Source organism: Pelodiscus sinensis, chromosome 1 (assembly GCF_052426305.1).
Source record: "Pelodiscus sinensis isolate ZL-2025 chromosome 1, ASM5242630v1, whole genome shotgun sequence".
Taxonomy (NCBI): domain Eukaryota; kingdom Metazoa; phylum Chordata; order Testudines; family Trionychidae; genus Pelodiscus; species Pelodiscus sinensis.
In genome coordinates this window covers 321,332,716-321,354,565 of record NC_143052.1, presented here as the reverse complement: position 1 = coordinate 321,354,565, position 21,850 = coordinate 321,332,716, and the positions used below count along the sequence as shown (strand labels likewise).

The window sequence follows — 21,850 nt, the reverse complement described above, 5'->3', positions numbered from 1 at the left end:
CTCGGTGCAGGGTCTGCTGGTGCCCTTTCCGGAGACGACGACAACGAGGACTCCTGCACTGGCACAGGAACAGTTGTCGCCAACTGCGGTGCCATCTGGGCGGCTTGCGCTCCTGATGGGTCCACCTCCGGTGCCGATGATTGCGGTGCCACTGGATTGGGTTGTGGCGCCCGAAGAGGGGAGGGAGGAGCCCGGGACAGGCACGCCGACGGTTGGGATCGGTGCCCTGAAGTCCCCGACCCCAGAGAAGGAGGCAGCTGACCTTGCCACTGATGGTAGGCCCAGAGGGTCCAGAAAGGCCACTGCGGGTGCGGAGGCCACATTTGTTGAGTGTAGTCCCTCCTATGCCTAGACCTGGACCTGTGGGCTGAGGATGCTCCTGAAGAGCCCGAACGGACAGAGACAGCATCCGAGTCCGAAGAGTAATCGGACTCCAGCCATGGTGGAGCCAAGGAAGAGTGCGGGGCAAACCTTGCCATAGACTCTGGCTTACCCGCATGAGTACGGCGGGGCCGAACGATCTGCGGCACCGGGGGACCCATGCCCAGTGCCGGAAGGCTCGCTGACGGTTGCAGCACCGGGGGACCCAGACCCGGTGCCGAGGGTTCTACGGCACCCAGTTGCGGTACCAGGGCACCCAGACTTGGTACAGACTGCGACATCGCCAGCTGCGGCACCAGGATGCCCAGGCCCAGCGCTGGTTGAGTCGCCAGCAGCTGCGGCACCGGGGTGCTCATGGAGGAGAAAGATGTCTGAGTGGACGCCACATGGCTACTCAGATACGGCACCAGCACCGCCAGGCGGGGAGCTGGCAAAGAGCTCAACTGCAGCGAAATTCGCGCATGGCTGGAAGCTCCCTGAGAATGACGGTTCGGAGTCGAGAAGGGTGTCGAAGTAGCGATCGGTACTGACCCCACATGGGGTGGTCCCGACGCATAAGCCACTGTAGCATGCCGACCTGGGCCATGCTGGGGCGAAGCCGTAGCCAGCCGAGCCTCCGACAATGGTGACCTCGACCCTTCCGAGTCAACCGAGGATGGAGGGGAGGTCGTGAGGCTAATAAGGTCCTGCGCCGCCTCGAACGTATCTGGCGTGGACGGACGGTGTGGAGACAGGCGACCAGGACTTTCGAGGCCTCCTCGGTGCCGACAGTGCAGTGGCGATACACGCACCGGTGAGCCCACGGCGCGGTGCCCAGCCGAAGTTGCCTTCTTCGAAGGAGACCTTCCCTGGGATTTCTTCACTTTCTTAGTCGGAGGAGAGTGAGACCAGTGCCGAGACCTCAACACAAACGCACAGAGCCGGTGAGGAGCATCCCTCGTGGAAGCCAGTGCACTGCGCACGGCGGGCTGTTCCGGCGGCACTGGTTGAAGCGCTGTCTCCATGAGGAGAAGCTTCAGGCGGGAAACCCTTTCTTTTCTGGTACGGGGCTTAAAGGACTTGCAGATCTTACAGGCAATAGCCAGATGTGCCTCACTCAAGCACTGTCGTGTGGGTCGCCCTGGGCATACACTTCCCGCAGTCAGCGCACGTTTTGAAGCCTTGCGGCCCTGGCATTCCTTACCCCCAAGGGGGAAGGAACAAAAACAAAAAACCTAACTATCTAACTACAAGAACTATTTACAAAGCAATGTGAGAACGGGAACCATTAACTAACTAGGAGACTAAGAAAGATAGAGATGCTCCAACGACCGTCACTGCGGTAAGAAGGAACTGAGGTGGGGAAGCACCAGCAGGGGTACTTCTGCCTCGCCATGGCGGCGCCCTGCCAGCACTACGGGTACCGCTAGGGAAAACACTCCGGAAGACGCGGTGCACGCGTTGCCCACACCCACTTCAAATGGACACGAGCAACCACTCGAAGACCTACTAAATGTTGGACACAAGATTAGTACAGTACTTTGGGTCAATGCTTTTTTCCATTGTTCATACGTGTAGGAATGGTTCACACAAATACAGTTCTTAAAGCCCAATACCCTTTTTTGTCTAATTTGTTTTCTGTAACATAAATCACATTTGGTTTGTGTCTAAGTTATTTATACTGTACAAATAATCCTGATGCAAAGAAACATACATACTTACCAGATGTTTGCAAATATCTATCAGATCATTCATCATCTTTGATGTCAACAAACACAGGAATAAGTCTGATAAGATCTTACTTGGACTGTTCTGTCAAAAATCAAAGTATACAGGTAAGTTATCACAGTACATATAACACTATACTCTGTTCTGAGAAAGCAATTGCATTTATTCCATACTGCAAATTCATTAAAGTAAACAGATAATATTAAAAATACAGGCTCAGATTCAATCTCAGGAACATAATGCATTATAATTTACCTTGAAAAATCCAAAACAGAACATGTATGTAAGCAAGTTCAAATATATTATTAAACAAGTAGAAAACGGTTATTTTTTTTCCAAAATCTTATTATCAGTTTAGCTATGTTTTTTGTCAGACAGAAATACTGTCATCTGTGCCATTTTGGATAAGTCACTTTTTTAAAACTCCAATGAGAAAAATCAAAAAAACTGAATAGAAATCAAGGTTAAAAAAAATCATGATTTCTTAAAAATATATTCCTCTCATATACTTATTTACTGCATTATCTAGAAGCTCAGTTGTAGAATGAGTAGCAGCCTCAAGCACATATAAAAAGAGAGAACATTCACGTGTTGTGTCTGTAAGCAGCAGCTTCATCCTAGTAATGCTACAACTGAAAGTGTGGATATTTCAAGATAAAATCTTTAATTTCAATGATTTTGGGGTACAAATATTCATTATAGAAGCTGTTGCAAGGAGTGACTGCAACTTTAATCTTTAGATTAATGTAACACAGCACACTTTATTGTTGTATTATACTTTTTATTGAATGATAGCTATAGCAGTAAATATTATAGCTAAGGCTAGCAGTCTGCATTCTAGCCCCACTTCAGTCAGTCAGAACTTTTTGAAGTTTTGAATCAAATATTGTGTTGTGCTTTTGAGACAGGGAGTGAAGAAAACACCTCTCTCAATTATAAAAACAACTCTGGTAATTTTTTTTTAACAATCACAGAGCCAAACCATGGGGACTAAAATATCCTGCATTTGTTTTGATCTGACACGTAAACATCTGAAAATTATGTATTGATCACACGCAGATTTTTTTCTGATGCATTCAAAGACTGCACAGTTAAGAAGAGGTTTGCTTCAACATGCATATATAGTTAACTTAGCTGCATAGTGAAAAGTTGATAAGTCCAATTAAATAGAACTTTTGCAATCAGGAAAATACAGTAATGGTGGGGTTAACACTGCGATTAACTAGCCTGGTTCTGCAAATTATGGTACAGCTGCTAAGGTGAAGGAGTGGGGTTCCCTCCTGCATATGTTAGAAAATGTTGGGAAGTACATAAAAATATGATAAGCACATAATAAAGTCCTGATCGAAAGCCTACTGAAGTTGACAAAGATTCTCGTTGGTTTTCATCCAATTTTCAACAACAGAATTTTTTCCCCCAATGATGACTTCAACAAAGTTAGTATCCAACTTAATGGAGCATCATCAATGTACACGAATTGAAGAACTGGCTCTCACAAATGTTCTGTAACATGATCTATAGGTGTAGCCCTTTACAACAACACATACTACTCTACATATGCCAGACAGGAATGATTGTAATATATTCTGTCAGAAATATCTACTTCTCCAGGTGTTCTCAACCTTTTTCTTTCTAAGCCCTACCCTTAACATGCTATAAAAAGTCTGTGGTGCCACAAAAAAAATGTTTTTCTGCATATCCAGTAAATTAAAAGCCAGGATCAATATGGGGGTAGCAAGCAGGACAATTGCCCAAGACCCTACACCACAAGGAGCTCCAAAAAGCTAAGATAGCTTCATCCTCATGCGTCAGGGTTCAGGCTTCAGCTTCAGCCCAGGCCTTGGGGCTTCAGTTTTCCTCACTGGGCCCCGTGACTAACACAAGCTATGCTCTCTGGTTGATGCTGGCAAACCCCCTGAAACCTTCTTGTGGCCCACCAAGGGGACAGACTCCTGTTTCAGAACCACTATAACACTCTACTTAGAACTAGAGATGTGAAAGTGTTACTTTGTAACCATATACACAGTTAACTGATGAGCCTGGGCTCATCTGTTAACCTTTATGTTGTGCCACAGCTCCCAGGGAGCAGACTGCCCTCCTGCCCCGAGTGTAACCATGACATAGTCAGCAGTTCCATGTTTACTTAATTAACCACATTTTAACATCCCTACTTACTACAGATTAAGAACATAAGAGCAGCCATTATGAGTCAGACCAATGGTCTATCTAGCCCACTATCCCGTCTTCCAACAGTGGCCAATGTCAGATACCCCAGAGGGAATGAACAGAACACGTAATAATCAAGTGATCCATCCCGTCATCCATTCCCAGCTTCTGGCAAACACAGGCAAGAGACTTCAGAGTATGGTTTTGCAACAATACTGAATGTTTACTAGCATATACCAGCCTTCTAAATTCACAATTCATAGCCAAGTGCCTGATCCTCTTAATTGTACCTAGGAAAGAACCTTCTGCTGGTTAGAGGAAAGAGTAAAAAATACATAGCTTAGCAAGTTGAGAATTTATGTTAAAAACAGTCAAAAAGATAAGGATAAAGAAATTCGTGTAATCTTAAAATTATAATGATTTAACATTATGGGGAAAAGTATTTTATATTGTACTGTAACAGAAATTTGCAAAATACATTACTGCTTTTTAAAAATTACAATTAAATTGCATGTGTGTGCATATTTTACAGAATAAAAATAACTGACAAACATTATTTTAATTATCCTACCTTGGTACAATTACATAAGCAGTTGGTACACTGTGTTATCAAAGTCCTCAACATGATGATCCTAGCGTCTTCATTTAGTTTACTTTTAGACTGAGAAATGCTTTCTCCAACATAATGCATGAGAGACTATTAAAAAAAAAATACAATGTAGTAAAAATCTCTCATTCATATATTTCCCCTTTTTGAGTGCATGCACACACATGCCAACAGACATGTGGTTTGGCTGCACTAAATGCAACCAAAATAACTTTAGTATTCAGGTCATGAGTCAGAAAGAAAACCAAATTCATCCCCAAAACTACTATTACTTTCTCAATTTTAAACATTCACTCCTCTCTAGAAGTGATGAAGTGACCACACAGGCCTGACGGAAATTCAGATTTTCTAATCACAGAAGGAAAATATGGCATTTCTCCACATTGAGATTCAACTCTGAAGCAAGGCACCATCTCAAGTCATGAAAACATCATTCAATCTCTAGGTGTGTTCAGTCTTTGGCCAACCTACTCAGAGTCCCAACAAAGAAGTTAAACAGTTTTATTAGTGATGTAGGTTTATATATACATGGTTACTAGGAAGCTAGAGCAGGACAATCAAATAACCCCAGATAGTCAAACTGCTCTCAGTAACTCTAATTCACAACCAATATGGATAGATATGTATAAATGGCCTAAATGTGAAAGACGCCATTAGTTTATTAAATAACCCATTAGGGTACATCTACACTAGCTCGTTAGTTCGAGCTAGGTAGGGTAATTAGGGCAAGCGGAGTTGCAAATGAAGCCCGGGATTTAAATATCCCGGGCTTCATTTGCATGTTCCCGGGCACCGCCATTTTTAAATCCCACTTAGTCCGAACTCCGTGCCAGCGGGCTACACGCGGCACGGAGTAGGTAGTTCGAATTAAAGATCCTAATGGAATGAGGAGCATCGGTAGTTTGAATTAGGATCTTTAATTCGAACTACCTACTCTGTGCCGCGTGAGGCAGCGGGCACGGAGTTCGGACTAAGCGGGATTTAAAAATGGCGGTGCCCGGGAACATGCAAATGAAGCCTGGGATATTTAAATCCTAGGCTTCATTTGCAACTCCGCTTGCCCTAATTACCCTACCTAGCTCGAACTAACGAGCTAGTGTAGACGTACCCTTAGCTATTTGGACACTAACAATTTTGATTAATATTTTCCCAAAAGCAGATAAGCAAAATTTTAATAACTAGAATATCTTCAATTGAAAAATAATTATAGTTTTATTGGTGTGTATGTAATTTTAGGTTTGCTTAATTTTATTATTTTATAAACGGAAATTCTATACAATTTTTTTTAGTAATAATGAGAAAACTAGTCTCTCTCTATCCATAAAAACACCTTTTCCTGTGGGGCAACAGAGCGATGTTGCCATGTCACTCTGTGTCACCCTGCTCCCCAGCCTGAGCAGAGTCCCCCAGAAGGGGGACATCTGGGCTCCCCGCTAGTTCACGGCTCCCTTGAAGGAGGGCCAGGGGGTGGTGGCAGTGGCTTCTTGCTGTGTTTAGGGGGCCCCGACACTCTGGGACCCAGCAGGGAACCACTGCCTCCACCTGACTCTGGCCAGACACTGGGGCTGCCACCTCCTTGGCGCTCCAGCCTCAACCTCCCCCCCTGAAAGATTAGCGCACCAACACTGGATTCCAGGTGTGGGGTGGGGTGAGGAAAGCCCTGAGATTCCATGCTGGATTCAGCTTGCAGGGAAGTGTGTGTGCTGTTCTTCCCCATCCCACAGCAGCTTACTTCCCCGTAAGTCGCATGTGGTCTTGACCCTTGGGGTTTCCTTGCCTTACCCCCACTCAGGAAGCCAGCGTTGGCACTCTAATCTTGCAGAGAGAGGGCACAAGTTGGAACACGAGATGAGAGGCCAGGCCTGGCTGCAGCTGGCAGGGAGCCATTCCTGGCTGTGGTCAGCAAGAGGTGAGAGGCCAGGCCTGACGCAGCCCTGGCCCCCCTGGCGGCTAGGGAGAGGACCAGTCCTGCCTACCCCCAGAGACAGGGGGTTGGCGAGGGTATCAAGCAGGGGGCACAGCCCCCTAAATCCTATAAATTAAATGTGCACTGAATTCTGTCACCTACTGTGATTTACGAAGCAGAAACAATTGTTTTATGTTTTGAAAATATAAAAATATCAATTTTTAAGAATTATTTGCCATTTTTTAAATTAATGAATATTGTTTTCTGTACAATTATCAAACACACATTACTACTAACCTTAGCTTTATGGAACAATTCTGATTTACATGCATCTTCTTCAGTTAATGTGCCAACATAGCAATAGCAGCTAAGAACGCCAGTGAGGAGACTGGCACATCGGACGAGGTGTTCTGCAGTAGCAGACTTGGAATTAATCTAATACAGAATATAAATGCATAATACATTTTACATTAAATGTTGTTTCAGCACTTACAGAGCTATTCAATGCTTCTATTAATGCTTTAGCATTTATTACATTAATACTTCTCTTCTATACTGTAAAAGTCGACAGCCTTTCAACAAAGGATCTCAAAAAACTTGCTGTGAATGAACACTTTAACGTTTACTCAGTTGGGTCAGGATTTCATTTAAGATATTTAATTAGGTACTTCAACAAAATTCTAAAAAAGGCCAATCTTGTAATTTTATGCATACTTCTCAGTTTGCAAATCATGTACCGTATATACTCGAGTATAAGCCGAGTTTTTCAGCACATTTTTTGTGCTGAATAATGCCCCCCTCGGCTTATACTCGAGTCAGCGTCTCGAGAACAGCGTCTCGGGCGGGCTCAGCGCGTCTCTGCCGCTGGCCGGGTCTAGCCGGGTCTAGCCCTGGAAGTCGGGGCGAGAAAGCCCCGTTCGTAAGCTGCTCCGGTGCCCCTGGTCTGCTGGAGACCGTCTCCAGCAGACCAGGGGCACCGGGCGGGTTCCCGCGCTTCTGAGGCTTTGCCAGAGCAAAGGCTCAGAGGCGCGGGACCCCCCGCGGCTGCGGCTTCAATCCGGGAGCCTGTGGTCTGCTGGGGACGGTCCCCAGCAGACCACAGGCACCCAGATTGAAGCGGCAGCAGCGGCGGTTCCCCGTGCCTCTGAGGCTTTGCTCTGGCAAAGCCTCAGAGGCAAGGGACCCCCCCCACGGCTGGGGCTTCAGTCCGGGAGCCTGTGGTCTGCTGGGGACCGTCCCCAGCAGACCACAGGCTCCCGGACTGAAGCCGCAGCCGCAGCGGGGTCCCTCCCTCTGAGGCTTTGCCAGAGCAAAGCCTCAGAGGCTCTGCTCCCCGTGTCCCTGGTCTGCTGGGGAGGGGGGGGGGCGCAGCTAGTGTGCTCCCCTCCCCCCCCCCAGCAGACCAGGCTTTTGTTTTGGACTCTGGGGCAGAGCAGCTGGGGCGCTGCCGATTGGTCCTGCAGCGCCCGCTCTGGGCACTACTGGACCAACCCAGCAGCACCCCAGCTGCTCTGCCCCAGGTCCTGATTCAGCCGCTGCTGGTCAGTTTCAGCAGCGGCTGAATCAGGACGCCTGGGGCAGAGCAGATGGGGTGCTGCTAGGTTGGTCCAGTAGCACCCAGGAGCGGCGCTACTGGAGCAACCCAGCAGCACCCCAGCTGCTCTGCCCCAGGTGTCCCCAAGTCAGCTTCTGCTGAAACTGACCAGCGCTGACTACAGACCAGCGCTGACTACAGGAAGAGTTGCTCTGCCCCGGGCTTCCTGGAATCAGCTGCTGATCAGTTTCAGCAGCAGCTGACTTGGGGACGCCTGGGGTTCTTAAGTTGATTCTGTATGTAAGTCAGAACTGGCGGTCAGTTTCAGCAGTGTCTGAATCTGGACGCCAGTTCCGACTTACATACAGATTCAACTTAAGAACAAACCTACAGTCCCTATCTTGTACGTAACCCGGGGACTGCCTGTACTGTTTTATTAAAAATATTTAATCTGTCAAACTGCTGAATAGTTTCATATTAGTACAGTAACTTACGCCAGATTGTTAGTGCACTAAACACAAGAAAGACTGAATACTAGGACAATTGTCTGAAGAAATGTATTTAATACAACTGAATATTGGAAGGTACTTAGGAACAATTAAAGGGTTCTACTTTAAAAGAAATTACTGCCCTTCCCTGGTGGATTTGACTAAATGTTGTAGATAGAAATTCATTATACTCTTGGGTCTCGTTTATATACCAGTTGAATGACAATTGGTTTTGCCAGTATTTCACAATAAACTTTTAAAGAGAATTTATAATCCAGAGCATATTAAAAGTGCTCAGTTCAGTTCCTAAAACTTGTGAAAAGAAATGAAATGCCACATGTAGCTTTATAGGAACTTTTTAAAAAATGATATATTAAAAGGGTATAAAACATTTCTAAGATTAAGTTGGAAGTATTTTACTTAAACTTTCATGTACTTGAATAGCTGCTGTAGATTGGCAATGATGCTACATTAGGTGCTATTTTTACTTGTTGTGGAAGAGGGCAGATTTACTATATTTTTCTTTCAACTTTTTCTACATACTGCATTTTGATGTTCGTAGAGCTGGGACTGCTTCCAAGTGAGTTAAATACATTCCAATATGCTTTCTTAAAAAACTACTCCATAATAGTTTGTCAGTGATGATGACAATGTCTATGCTGATAACCTCACACCAGCTGAAGCTCTGTTTGGACATACAGATGATGAGGAGGAGAACTCCAGTTTTGAAGGATTTTAGCTCTTGTGTGTTAGCTTGGTTGCTGATTGAGCTAAGGTTGTTGTACTTTTAAAGTTACGGTATTTTTGATACCATATTGTTTTTGTTGACCCCCTTTTCCACTTACAGAGCTAGGTTATTGTTTTTCTTTGAAATAAATATTCATGTAATTTTATTGGTATCTATCTTCATTTTTTACATTTACCAGTAGCTGCCTCATTTCCTACCCTAGGCTTATACTCGAGTCAATACTTTTTCCCAGTTCTTTGTGGTAAAATTAGGTGCCTCGGCTTATATTCGGGTCGGCTTATACTCGAGTATATACGGTAACTATTTCCTATGTAATATGTTTGGGTTGATATGAAGAGCATTATAGGGTAACAAACATTTGTGTACTTCATGTTGCAGGAAATATAAAAATTGTCTGAGATTTAATGTTAACAGAAAAACTGCTAAAGTTCAAGGAGAAACACGTGCTCTGACTTGAAAATGTAGAACTAGGCAGAAAAATTGTGGTCTTCAATGCTTGTTTGTAACTCACCTCAGAAGAGTAGCTGTTTAAAAGCTGTTCTGACAGTACTAACAGACAGTGCTTCAGTGTTTCTTTATGGTTTTGATTGACAGCAAGTCCTGAGCCAGGCAGATTTTTATCTGCAATGTTCACTGCAAGGCTGTTGAAAATAGCCATTTCATCAAAAGTTGTTTGTAGATACAGCTCTTCAATTTCCAAAAAACTAACTTCTTCTTTATCTTGTGAATGTTGCACACTTTGGGGAAAAAAACATCACTCTTATTGTGGCATCCTGTTTTACTACCTGTAGCCTTTAAAACCATTATTTTAACACAAGAAACATTTGCAGAAATAAAATGAAATCTATCTTTGTGCTTCTAGTCATTTCTTGTGCTCTGTCATTTCTCAGATGACTCTCACTAATGAAACAGTTACTTACTATTTTAATCACAGTATGAGATGATTATCAAGGTAAATCTATATTGTAGATGAAATGCATTCACAACCTTGGTGTGTGACCTTGGAGTATTATGGAAAGCAGCGTATATCAAGATATTGTGCACCACCTCCTTCAGTCCTGCACAACACTCAAGGAGGCCATAAGGAAGAAGTACATACTGCCTTGATGAACTACCACACAAAGGGAAGGCAGTTGGAGCAGGGTCCACTAAACCAAGTTTTTAAACTGTAAGGTAATTGGAAAGAAGGGTATCCATGAGGATAATTTCTAATCAGTCAAGTTTTAAGGATTTTTGGGGGGCAAATTACTTATATAGATTACTTGTAAGAGAGGATGCACAAGTTCTACTATGGCATCAAGTTTAGGGGTCTAGAGTTTAGACTGTAACATCTTTAGGAAGGAGATTTGTTTTTATACCCATCTAAAGTATCTGACCATACTACAGATGCTCTATTTTTACCAGGCTCAAAAGTGTATTAAAAGCTTTATAGAAAGGAACATTAAAAGCTATGTTAGATAGGAAAACCCAAGTTCCATATTTCCAGTGCTTCCTAGAATGGCAAAAAACTGTAATACTCCCTGAATCAAGTAAGGGGAATTCAGAATAGCAATGAGGATGTGGATACACAACCCCTCACCCCCAACAAAACAAAACAAAAAAACATACAACCTGGTTTAAGCTTAAAAATACTGCCCTTAAATATGAGGAACATACTTATCTGTGTTGATTAATTTTAAACATACCACTCAGTAGCATTCTGGAAAAAGTTCATTGCAGCTCTACAGTTCTTCAGAGTCAGGCTCACAAGAATTTTCTGCAGAACTAGATGAGGAAAATCACTGTAAAGAAAAAAAAACTTTACATCTATATTTATTAGATGATTATGACTAAGGATGTTAAGTATCAAGTAAATGACTAATTGTAAACTCAATACAAATTGTATCAATTACACAATTAGTTGATAAGGGGCCACTGCAGATCTGTAGTTTAAATGTAGTAGGAGCTGGGCATACAGGCAGCTCAGATCCTACTACATTTAAACTGCAGAGCTGCAAGGGGAGTAGGTCTGGGACCCAGCTCAAGCCAGGACTGCTTCAGTCCTGGCTCGCGCTGGGTCCCACATTGCGCCTCTGCCTCCTCCCCCCTTTTCCGCATTGCAGAAATGGTGCTGAGGGTGGGGGGGGGGGTTCCAGCTTTTAAGATGGCTCCCCCCAGCATTGGTTCCTGCTCTCCCCCTTGCTGCCTCTAATCTAGAGGCAGCAAGGGGGAAAATGTGAGTAATCAACTCAACTACCTGATAAGCCTAGGCTTATCAGGCAGTTGACTATTCAACTACTCTTTTACATCACTAATTATGATTCCAGACTTCAAATCTCCCCTTAATTTTGCACATTAGAGCAGGACTAGGCATCAAGACTCCTCAGTTCTATGCACATTACTCCTGAGGAAATTCTGTACCAAAAAATTAAAACTTCTCTCCCCCTCCCCCAAAAATCTGCACATAATAATTTAAAGTAGTGCACATTTTATTTATCAATAAATAAACATGGAGGCTCCAGCATGGCAGTGGGGGAGCACAGGCTACTGGATGACAAGAGGTGGAAAATAACACTACAGCTCCCACTCAGGACAGACTTGGCAGTGAGATTATACTCAAGCTTGACACAGCGCAAGGGACAGGTCTGCCCCAGAAACACTGGAGGAGATGGGGTCCTGCCTTTCTGCACCAGGGTGCAGGCAGGTAGACTTAGCCTGGCAGGATCCCTAAAGTGTGAAGGGATCCAGTGTGGGGTGAGAGGGTCCTGTGTGGGGCAATCCGAGTGGGATCGATCAGTGGAAGTTCCAGGTGTAATTAGGTCTGGGTGCAATTGGATTCTGCAGCAGGGTCTAGATAAGTGGTCGGCAACTTTCAGCACAAGGCCCAACTTGGTAATCTGCTACTGGGCTGCGAGACATTATGTTTACATTGACCGTCCACAGGCATAGCCCCCTAGAGCTCCCAGTGGCCATGGTTCGCTAAATATTACTGGCCAATAGGAACAGTGGGAAATGGCATGCATGTTGCTGATTCCTGATCTAGGCAAAGGTGACTGGAGCTCAGCATGTGTATCTGGGGGTGTGAGGAGATATAAAAATGGATATACTATTTATTTACCTCCCTCCCCCAAAGTGTTATTGACAAGTTTAATTATGGTTGTAAATTATTTGGTGATCTTCTGATAGAAGGTGCTAAATGTACAGTAATATTATTTAGCAACAAAAAAAATTTATTAACCTAATGTTTTAAAAAGCAACAAACCTTAAAAAGCATGTTGTCTGAAGCCACTACCTGAACAACTTAAAACTTGGATTATAATAGCCCATTAGTTATATCAAGCAATAGCACAGTAAACATTATCCCTTGCTAAATGAAGATTAATTTGATTCCAGTCATTCCTAAAATCTAAACATTAAGCCAGAAAAATTCAGATATACAAAGTACAGGTAATTTTAATCTAACAGCAGTTTTATAAACCAGGTTTTGGCGGGGGTTTTTTTGGGGGGGAGGTTACATTCGAGTGTAACAATGTCAAAAATAAATGTTTTATGATATCCTGCAGAAAGTTAGCACACAGATTTATAAACTTTACCAAAATATTAGCAACATATGAAGACTTCATATGGAAAAGAGAAGATTGAGAGTAGACATAACAGCTTTCAAGTACCTAAAAGGTTGTTATAAGGACGATTGAGAAGAATTGTTCTCCTTAACCTCTGATGACAGGACAAGCAGCAATGAGCTTAAATTGCAAGCAACGTTTAGTTTGCAGTTTAGGAAAAACTTCCTGTCAGGTTTTTAAGCACTGGAATAAACTGCCTAGGGAGGCTATGGAATGTCCATCATTGGAGATTTGTAAGAGCAGGTAAGACAAACACCTGTCAGGGATAGTCTTGATGGTACTTGGTCCAGCCATTAGTGCAGGAGACTGGACTTGAGGACCTTTCAAATTTCCTTCCAGTTTTATGATTCATTAATTCATTTTTTCTACCTGAATTTTGTATGTTAAGTTATGTTCATACGCAGAGTGGATTATACTTCAAATTGTTACCTGCATAGCACAGGTGGTAGCTCCACACATTCTTCCATCTCCTCTTCCAAATGACAGAACAGTAGCCATTTCATTATTGCTTCTTTTAATGTGTAGGCTGAATTTCCTCCACAATTATTCTGTAACATTCCTACTTTCAAAGTTTCTGGTACGGCATAGGCAGTCATCGCTAATGCCAAACAACGTGCAGCAGGACTACAACAAAACAGAACAAAAGGACAATGTGTGGGAAATCATCAATTCAATCTATATTCAATGACTATCATTCTGATGCAAAGTCTTTATTAAGTATTTTATGCTGTCCAAGATCCAAAAATAAACATGCATATTAAAAATTCCTTTATAAGAGTTCTCATGCTGCATGCATTTGAAAACCCATATTTCGGCTTTACAGAATCCACTGGTCTATTTTAAAACTATTCTGGATCTAATCTTTTGAAATTAGATTAATTTTATAAGAACAAAAATATACTTTTATTTGTTTCAGCAAAGATAAAATGAATCTATTTCAGCCAAAATTTATTATTTAAGAAGTTGGCTCTGGTCACTTCTCTTCAATGTCCACTTTCAGACTTGAGTTTTTATGGCTAACTTATAAATGTCTGAAAAACATATTTTAAACACAAATATGTACAGTAGATAACTGTCACAATAACAAATTTAGCATTTCTGTTAATGGAGGAAAAACAGCTATACAGAGTCAAAAGCATAAAATATACTATCCCTAGTACCCATCTTACCTTGAAGGCTTGCATGCAAATCCTGAAAATATCTTCCAGAGTTCTTTGTCTATTACAACAAGGTTTCCTTTAATTATGGCTCCAAGTAACCTGAAGCTTTCTGTTTCAACTTGCTGAAAACTTATGCTACGAACTGTAAGTGACCAAACTTTTGCCCAGATTCTCTGCAGCTCCAACTTTTGTGTGCTTTCCAAATCCAATTTTTGGGTCTGACACAATGCAACTTCTATAAGACACCTTAGCACGTACGGGGCCCTCGCCCCTTGTCTCTGCTGAGGTAGTAATTGGTGTAATATAGTGAGTAAGGGAGATAATTCACAGTTAGGAAGACTCATAGGATACTTCGATATTAATTGGGTTGTAATCTGTAACCTTAAAAACAGAAAGTGAAGGCAATTAATTTGAAATGTACATAAATTCATTGTGTGTTGTAAAGCAGTTAAATGTATTTTCAGAGAATCATTTCACATTTCTATATTTAACTGACTGTTTAAGTCAGGAGTGGGCAAGAAGCTGCCAATGGGCCGGATCCAGCCCGCCAAACCACTGGATCAGGCCTACGGCTACCTCACCAAAACCCTTAGGCAGAGAGCAGCTCACACTTTAAAAAGTCAGCTGCTCTCCATTCTGTAGGACTGGGAAGGGAGGAAAGAGACTTTTTCATGCTGTTCCAGCCTCCCAGCAAAATCTCTCAGCTCCCACTGGCTAATCTCTCAGTTTCTGGCCAAGAGAAGCCAACCACAAGCCAGAATCCTCTCCTGTACCCATACCCCCTCCCTGACAGTACATCCCATTCCCCAGCCCCAGGTTACCACCGAAACCCTCTGCACTCCCCTTCACCCAAGTCACAATTCCTCCCGCCCCCCCCCCCCCCCCTCCCCGTCCTTGTACCTCCTCCTAGAGCGCCTTCCCCAGGCTAGAATCCTCTCCTGCACCCATACCCCCTACTGGACCATGCACCCCAAGTCCTTGGCCCAGATCACAGCCACCTCCTTCACCTCTCAGACCCCTCACCTCCTGCACCCCAGTTCCCAATCTCCAGTTCCTTCTGTACCCAACGTCTGTCTCAGAGTGCACACACCCCTTTGGAAAAGTGCAGCCCTTGACCACTTGCCAAAATCCTGGAGTGGCCCCCATTAAAACTTACTGCCCATCCCTGGTTTAAGTGTTCAGGATAGTATGTTATGTTACCAATTCCCCTGTCATTTGAAACAATTACATGAGTTCAGCCTCACCCACTCAAATGTTGTTTTACAAGGTGACTATCAGATATTAGTGAAGCAAATAGAAAATTAATTTTCTCATCTGTAATTTTCTCTCTCATAGATAAGGCTATGATTTCATCATGGTTATTTTTAGTAGAAGTCACAGAAAGGTCACAGGCAATAACCAAATATTCTCTGAAGCTCATGACCTGTGTGTGACTTGAACTAAAAATAACAGACAAAACGGGAAGAAAGGATAGTCCAGCACCTATGGCTGCTGAGACTCTGGAGTCCACTCTGCTGCCCATAGTGGCTAAGAGTACAGAATCCTCCCTGCCAGCTAGCTGCCCCCTGCTATCCACAGTGGCTGAAAATTGTAGGGTCTCCTGCAACTTGCAGTGTCCAGAAGCTGACAGTGCCCATCCCACTCCCCACAGCCTATGGTGACTTGGAGCTGCAAGGGGACCCCTGTCATCCACGGGAGCTCGGAGCTGTGTGGTCCCCAAGTACCTGCATCAGTAGGGAGCTGTGGGGAGGAGGTCTCCTCTTACTGACTATGGCTTGGTGCAGTAATGTCTCCATGCCACCAGCAGAGGCTGGGAACAGTGGGTACTCTCATTGCCTTGACATGCATCTCAGCTGACACCTCCTGCCATGCTATCCCAGAGATGAAATGGAAAATGTCACAGAGGTCTCTGGAGGTCATGGACTCCATGACAAAATCTAAGCTTTACTCAGAGATTATAAAGTTGGAAGGAACAACTCTGATGATCTAGTCTGACCTCCTTTACAAAACCAGCCAAACAATTTCCCTGAATTAATTCCTGAACTAAGGCATCTCTTTTAGAAAAACATCTAATCGTGATTTAAAATTCTCCCAGTAGACAATCCACCAAAGCCCTCTGTAAATTGTTCCAACAATTAATTTATTTTGCTGTTTGAAAAACATGCCCCTTATTTTCAGTCTGATTTGTCTAGCTTCAAATCCTAGCCACTGGATCTTTTTATATCTTATTCTGCTATTACTATATCCCTCAAGCCAGTTTACACAGCAAAAAATGATGAGAACAGAAGTGAGGTTCTCACTCTTGGGCATTATTCTTGTTGCAACTCCACAGCCTCACATAATCGCTGGTATTTTTATTTTCCATCATTTCATTGTCATAGTCATATATCATGTTAGACCTGATCCATGTTTAGCTCAAAAAGTTCTCTCTGTTACCAACAAAAGTTGATTACAAAAAATGTTACCTCGCCCACCTTGTCTCGCTTATATATCAATTACTCAAGTAGGCAATGTAAAATGTATTTCATCAACCTATTATGTGGTATTTGACTTAGAAAGTTTTATAACATGAATTTCACAAACATTCCTCATGATTTTTCAGTCAGAAAAAGCTAGACTAATTCCATGACAGCCTCCCTGTATGTTCTGCTTCTGAACAGCAAATTCCACATCGCAAAGCATTTGGGAGACTATTCAGTATAAAATGTAGGAAGTCAGAGTCTAGAGATAAAGCAATACAGGTTGAATCTCTCTAATCCAGCATCCTTTGGACCTGACCAGTACCAAACCAGGAAATTTGCTGAACTATGGGAAGTCAGTATTGTCTAGCAATTTTACCCATAATTCCACTGATTGCTGAGCTCTTAGAAGACATTTAGGGATAAATTAGAGCTAAATAACAGCACAGAACACTGAAAGCCAGGACTAGTAGATATAAACAAACTTTATGGGACCTCAGGAAACTTGGCTACACCCATGGTAAGTGAACATCTGGCTAACTAAAATCATGACGGACCATGAATGTTGCTGTGGACCCAGTCAGTGTGGACTAGAGAGGTTCAATCTGCAACTGGATGTGAAACTAAAACTTATTAATAATTATGTGTACCAATTTTCAGTTCCTAGATAAAAGAATAAAAGCGTTTTACCAAGGTATGACATCAAAATCATTCTGTGATTTTTGCAGGCTGTCTCGAATTATTTCCCAGCCTAGTTCGATCCTTCTACGCTTGCTTGGTACAACTTCATCTCCAGGCTCTCTTTGTGTGACAGTGTATGACTGGGTTATCTCTAGGATTTTGGTGTCTTCAGTAAAGACCTTTCCAAAGAGATAGTAAAAAAGAGAACTTATGAATAAAAGTATTCAAGTGTTCACCCTTCATTAAAGGCCACAAGATATTTCAAACTAAGGGGACATCTATATTTTGAGCTGGGAGTGTAATTCTGAACTTGAGGAGACACGCTTGTACTATCTTCAACTGAGCTAATGCATTAAAAATAGAATATAATATCAGTGGCTTAGTGGCAGTAGGGATTAGCTGCCCCAAGTAGTACATAGTATCTCTTATGCGCATGCATTCGGGTCAGCTAGCCCCTCCAGCTGCCACTACACTATTTTTAGTGACCTAGCTCAATCAGAGCTAGCGCAACTATGTCTCCTCAAGCCATCATATCCCCAGCTTACAATGTTGACATACGGAAGATAATTATTATTTACAATCTATAAAACACTATAGAGAACTTTCTCATTTCCCTGTTAGCTTGCTTCACAAAACACACATAGCAGCAACCCAAATAGTGGCAGAGGGCACAAAAATTATGTTCTCTCCTGCACCTAACAGTGCTATGGCTGTCAGCCATTAATATTTGATTAGATTTGCTTCCTACTCTCCAGAAGCAAAGCATCTATTACCTTTGCCATCTGAAAACAAGAAGCCAAGCTTTAGACCTTCCCTCAGAAGTAAAGCTTGGAACTATGCCAGTTAAGTATTATTACGGTACTTACACTTGTCAGGAATTAACTGGTAAAGGTAAGAATTTTATTTAGGAACACAAGGTACCACTGACTTTCAATGAAACTTGTGTTCCCAAGACAAAAACAGTCATATAAAATGGCAATTACCCATTCATTCTTTCAACTGAATACAGAGTAAAATGTTAGCTCAATACGTACTTTTTCCTCTATTTAGAATTCCCTAGTATTGTAGTGTATCAGAAATATTACAATGCTTCTCTCTTACATGCCTATAAACATGTCAAACTCAAATATAAAACATTTCAAACACTTTCAGCAGCAAAAAGAAAGTGTATGTTGCTATCTTTGCCCTGTACCTTACACAAGGAAGTATTGGGGATAATTAATCAAAAATGTCACTAATTAAACTGCTTCGTAAACTGAATAGGAGTCTCTATTGAACCTGAGTATTAGGCTCTCAAGATTGTTTTTTAACTGGCGCCAAGAAAAAGATGTCTCTACAGTATCTATACCAGGCATGTCCAAAGTCCGGCCCGCGGGCCAATTGCGGCCCGTGTTCCAGTTTAATACGGCCCCACAGGTAATTTGGCAATATCTATCTTTTATGGCCCCCAATGAATCCATATGTATTGAGATGAATACATTGTAAAATCTCAGTTAATGTCAGTTTGTCTAAATCAGTTATAAATATATTTGGACACAACATGTATACTTGGTGTTATTTTCCTGTTCATATTTTTTTAACTTAAAAGTTGATAGACAACCTTTATTACCAATAATATGTAATGTACTTTACAATGTTTCTGACATATATTTCAGCTTCCTGGATTTTTTTTTCATCTGGCCTTCAGATATGAAAGGCAGAGTGATTTAACACCTGTTTAGATTGGTCATCCATGTGACGAAATGAAAAGTATGCCGTTTGCAATAAACTTTGCATAAAATAGTTAATTTGCATTTAATTTTAATGGTTCAAAGAATGTCAGGCAAAATGGTCGGCCCTCACGCATGTTCACTTCATCAAATCTGGCCCTCTTTGAAAAAAGTTTGGACACCCCTGATCTATACTAAAGATACTGTAGTATAAGTAAACAATTATGAAAAAAATCCGCAAGACATACTAATGGCAAATGTAAGTTTGAGAATAGCATAGTGCAGTATATACATCAACTTTACATTCAATTGAAACAATGTGTTGAAATGTCATTTACTTGATGACAAATATCAGCCATTAATTCAATCAGGTTTTCTTTTACAGCAATGTTGCGTGATCCTGAAGAATACTTTCCTCTACTGCCAATGAGACTTAACTCATTCACCAGCAGATCATACAAGTTGTATAAGATTCTTTGCCATTTTTCTGAGACATATGCACCTGTATGTGAAAAGATAAAACTTAAGTTACATATGCATTTTATTTGCCATAATCTGACAGCTACACAATATACTACAACAGTCTACGTTTGCAAATGAGCAGAGAATGCTTAACAGCAATTAGCACTGTATTTTCCAGGAAGTTTTATAATACTAACATTTGCTATTTAAAACAAAACATTCAAACATTTGCAAAGAGAAGGGAATAGAGAATGAAGTCTGGATGCAAAATAAGAGGGAGGAAAAAATAATTAAGAATGATATCCCTATCTGTTCCAGTCTAAGCATCCAGAACTAAGCAGCTCCCACTCACAGAGCCTCAAGGTTCCCCCATGCAGCCACTCTGCTACTTGGTTGGGGAAGGGCTAGAATGCTTCCCCCCAGCATCCGGAACAGCTAAACCATGTGTCTTCTCAAAACGACAGGACCCTAACATACTCTGATTTGGCCCTTCCAAAACAGCAGATACAGCAGGCGCACCCATCTCTAGCATCCCCTGTGCAAAAGAGCCCTGGTGAGAAGATGGCCTTACACTGAATTCTTTTTGCTGGACACAGGCCAACAAAAGGTACAAACATAGACAGTGAATTCAAAGATCTTGTAAGATGAGATTAAGGGGCAGATGCTAAGGGCATGCAGGGAAATGTGGTCTAAGAGAGACTTTAGTTTCTTTGGAGATTCATGTTTAACAAGGGATTAATAAAAATGGTTTAAAAAAAACACAATACAACAGGTTGATAATAAGGAAACAAGAGATGACAGGAGAAGCTAAAGGTATCAAACAAAAATCAATGTCTGGTAGCACTAAGAACACTATGAAGGAAATATTTACATGTATTACAAACAAAACCCCTCTAGTATTAGACCTATGCCATTAGACAAGTATGGTAAAATGGTCTATCATGATTTAAAAAAAAGACAGACATACTGAATAAATATTTGTTCTGTATTCTGAAGGAAACAAGATGATGCACTCATGTATTGCAATGATAAAATACTTTCTATTCCACCAGAAATTAGGAAGGATGCGATTGAGAAACTATTAAAGTTAAATATTTTAAAATCTGCAGTGAATGATAAACTTGCACCCAAGTATATTAAATGAATTAGCTGAGCTCTATGAACCCTTAATGTTGATTTAACAAATCTTAGAACAGTAGAAATGTCTGAGGACTCAAAAACCTAATCTACTGTATATTTGAGAAAGTTTGTCTTTGAGTAAGCGAGCCAGCCTCTGTCTGCCCGTTTGCTCAAGAACTCCTTTAAAACGGTAAGAGCTAGAGTCACCAAATTTGGTATGCAGCTTCCTCTTATCCTAAATTAAAGCAAGATAAGGGATTGGTTGTGTATGGGCGGGGGCAGGTGCAGGGGGAAGATGCAAAAACCATACAGAATACAAACAGAATCACTAAGCAGGTGAAAGGGGCTGACTGGAGGCACTCCTCCACCCCTCCTGTATGGGACAGGCCCAAGACCTCCAACCCCCACAGGTGCCCCTTATGGGGGGGGACTCAGACCCCCCTCCCATTCATATGGGAACATTGCTGGCTGTTCCCCTTCATTTGGGAGCAAGGGTAAAATGCAGTTTGCTCCATTCCTCAATCTGGCTGTGGAGCACAGAGGGAAGACAAACCTGGACCTGCCCCAGCCAGGGGACATGCACAGCTCCCAGGCTGTGCCTGCTGGAGCTACAGCAGCCATGGAGAGGTGCTTCTCACCTGGTCCCAAGTTGCTGAGGTGAGAGGGGGCTGAAATAGACCTCTCTCCCTGGGGCAACCTGCATCCTGAACCTCTCACCTCCAGCCCCACCCCAGAGCTATGATATCAATGAAGAAAAACAAAATTCAATGGAGTTAAGGAACCCAGCAACGCAGGATAAATCTTCTAGCGTGCCAATATTTAGAGAAGGCGAATAGGATGGCAGGGAAATTATACACCAGTTAGTCTAAGAACCATGTAAATGCTGATATGGCACACAATCAGTAAATAAAAGACGGTAGCATAATTAATGCCAATCAACATGGTTTTATGGATGAACAAACAAACCTGTCAAACAAACAGGGTTTTTTTTAAAATGAGTTTTGTTAATAAAGGTAAATGTTCACATAATGGACACAGACAGGGACTGCTCCAGCTGCTTCTAGTTCCAAGTGGGGCTGGAAACAGAAGAGCCACTGCTGCTTTCAGAGGCTATTCTGCAC

At 42.4% G+C, this 21,850-nt stretch overlaps 1 protein-coding gene across 4 annotated transcripts in view; it reads right to left on the bottom strand.

Moving 5' to 3' along the window:
- ATM (ATM serine/threonine kinase) overlaps positions 1–21,850 on the bottom strand; it is a 145,629-nt gene that overhangs the window by 102,475 nt on the left and 21,304 nt on the right. For all 4 annotated transcript variants that reach the window (XR_016348560.1, XR_016348561.1, XM_089775703.1 and 1 more), the window contains 9 exons: positions 19,487–19,650; positions 17,449–17,618; positions 14,309–14,680; positions 13,569–13,763; positions 11,223–11,318; positions 10,049–10,274; positions 7,065–7,202; positions 4,826–4,951; positions 2,083–2,172 (listed from right to left, as the gene is read on the bottom strand). Coding sequence is in view for 2 of the 4 variants with exons in the window: in XM_089775703.1 (XP_089631829.1) it covers positions 2,083–2,172; positions 4,826–4,951; positions 7,065–7,202; positions 10,049–10,274; positions 11,223–11,318; positions 13,569–13,763; positions 14,309–14,680; positions 17,449–17,618; positions 19,487–19,650 (1,577 nt within the window). In the remaining 2 variants the exon portion in view is untranslated. The remainder of the gene's footprint in view (positions 1–2,082; positions 2,173–4,825; positions 4,952–7,064; positions 7,203–10,048; positions 10,275–11,222; positions 11,319–13,568; positions 13,764–14,308; positions 14,681–17,448; positions 17,619–19,486; positions 19,651–21,850) is intronic.